General features: G+C 38.3%; 1 protein-coding gene across 1 annotated transcript; it reads right to left on the bottom strand.

The window, feature by feature from the left end:
* Positions 1-671: 671 nt before the first annotated feature.
* LOC110566730 (vomeronasal type-1 receptor 4-like) lies at positions 672-1,628 on the bottom strand. The gene has a single exon (XM_021664631.1). It carries the CDS (start codon positions 1,626-1,628, stop codon positions 672-674), a length of 957 nt encoding a protein of 318 aa, XP_021520306.1.
* Positions 1,629-2,272: the final 644 nt, after the last annotated feature.

Genomic DNA, 2,272 nt, shown 5'->3' with positions numbered 1-2,272 from the left:
CCTTGTGAAGCTCCTATCCTTTCCCCATCATACTAACTCCCCTTCTTTCTTATGATTCCCTGTACTCTAATTTTTGATGGAGCCAGCATTACTGTGATGTCAAACCAGATAAAGACAGAAGAACAACAAAGGAAATTTACAATCCAATATCCAAGATGATGCAAACATTGTCAATAAAATAATAGAAAACAAAATTCAAGATTACATCAAAAGCATCATTCATTTTGAATTGATTCCTATATAAGGTAAAAGATATTAATCCATTTTTTTCTGAGACTAGTGCAGGCAACAGCAGTTATTAGGGAACCAGGGCCATCTGAAAAACAAGTTCATGGGCACCTCTGATTTCAATTTTCCAGAAACAATCTGTGAAATTCCCAAGTAGCCAAAATACCCTGCCAAGATGAAAGCCACAAGAAGGGCTGATTTATTGACGGCTTTTTTGCTGGCTCATTTGCACATAGTTCGGGCAAAGAAACTCTGCAAGTTGCAGAGTGCAATATGACTCACACAGTATGGTTAGCTCACGTGGGCTACGGATTCAACCAGCTGGCAGACTCCTGTGGACGTTCCAGGCAATCCCAAAAAGTCAAGGTTTTACTTACTTGACACTCTGCACAACCTTTTCAGAGTTATGGGCAAGAAAAGAAATGGACACCATGCCAAACATCTTATAAACACGTAAAATAAGATTGACAGGTTTTATTTCTTATCCAAACCAAACTGTGTTTGAGCATAACAGAATAATGACTCATAAGAACAAATGGTACAAAAGAAGGAAAACACAGAGAGGTGAGGGGAGAGATGTTCACCAGCCACCAATTGTGATTGTACAAAAAAGCAATGCAGCCTCTTAAGATGGAAGAAAGAGTATAAAATGTCAGAAAGGTAGACATCAGGGCCATGATGATCTGGGTGGCCCTGGAGTCAGGGGAGCTTCTGCTGGAATCATGAGTGCTGCGGATGTGTTGAACCTTCTGCTTGTGTCTGTACAGAAAGATAATCATAGACATGCTGGACCAGGCAATGAGCACAGAAAAAAATATTTCAGGCCACACCACCAACACTGCATAGAGTGAATCACTGATGTCATTACTCCCTATAGTGGAACAGTATCCAAAATCTCTTTTTCTTGTCATATTTTTACTATTCCCTTTGATAAACGTGTACACAAAGAAAATGAAATTTATTGACATGTGCATAGCCCATATGAAGGAAATGTAACAGCCAATGTACTTTTCTGCTTTTACTTTATGATCCTTCCAACAGGATTTCTTGAGACTGATGGTGATAGCCTGGAAGACACTCAAGAGGCAGGTGGTGCCAATGGACACACTCCTGCTAAATCCTTGAATGTATAATAGAATCTTGCATCCAAAATCACTCAAGAACTGCTTCAGTCCCCAAACTGCCATTGTTTGAGGCACTCCTGAAGAAAGAATGAGCAAGACATTGGCTGCCATTAGATGCATTAGAATCAACTCTGAGGGCTTTAATGTACATTCTCTGTAGTAAAGGAGTAGATAGTAGAACACAAGAGAGAGATTTCCCAGAATTCCAGTGGTAGTTTGTGCTAAGAAAATAATTCTGACTGCCAGGTTCCAGAAGTCCATATTGTGATTCAGCATAATTTCTTTTAGAATATGACAATGCTCGTTCTCTGATCAAATTAAAAATAACAGCTCTTTGCAGCCTGAGGAAGAGGAAGAAGACTTTAATCCATTAAGTTACTGAAAAATTGAAAGAGAGTATTCTTTAAGTTAGTGAGTTCTAAGCTGGTCAGCTCTGATCACTTAAAAAGACCTCCCAAAAATTTGAGAGGAAGAATTACCTCCAAGTATGTTACTGTGAGATGCTTAATACCTCAGAATGTCCATCAAGTTTCATAGAAAATGAAGCTTTCAGAACAATATGATATTGACCTGTGGAAAATAATGAAAAAGGACAGTCCACACAAACAACCATAGTAAAAAACTTTCAGAATATACTGATATTCTTAATCATTGTGCAAAAGAAAAGAACTTCAGGCTCAAGTACACAATGAGGACATTTGCTCAACCATGTTTGTAGCAGCTTTATTTGTAATAGCCAGAACCTGGAAACAACTTAGATGTCTCTCAACTGAAGAATGGATACAGAAATTGTGGTACATCTGCACAATGGAATATTATTCAGCAATAAAAAAAAACAAGGAAATCATGACATTTGCAGATAAATGGTGAGAACTGGAAAAGATCATCCTGAGTGAGCTATTCCAGAAGCAGAAAGACAC

Source organism: Meriones unguiculatus, chromosome 1, assembly GCF_030254825.1.
Source record: "Meriones unguiculatus strain TT.TT164.6M chromosome 1, Bangor_MerUng_6.1, whole genome shotgun sequence".
Taxonomy (NCBI): domain Eukaryota; kingdom Metazoa; phylum Chordata; class Mammalia; order Rodentia; family Muridae; genus Meriones; species Meriones unguiculatus.
This window is presented reverse-complemented; position numbering and strand designations above follow the sequence as displayed.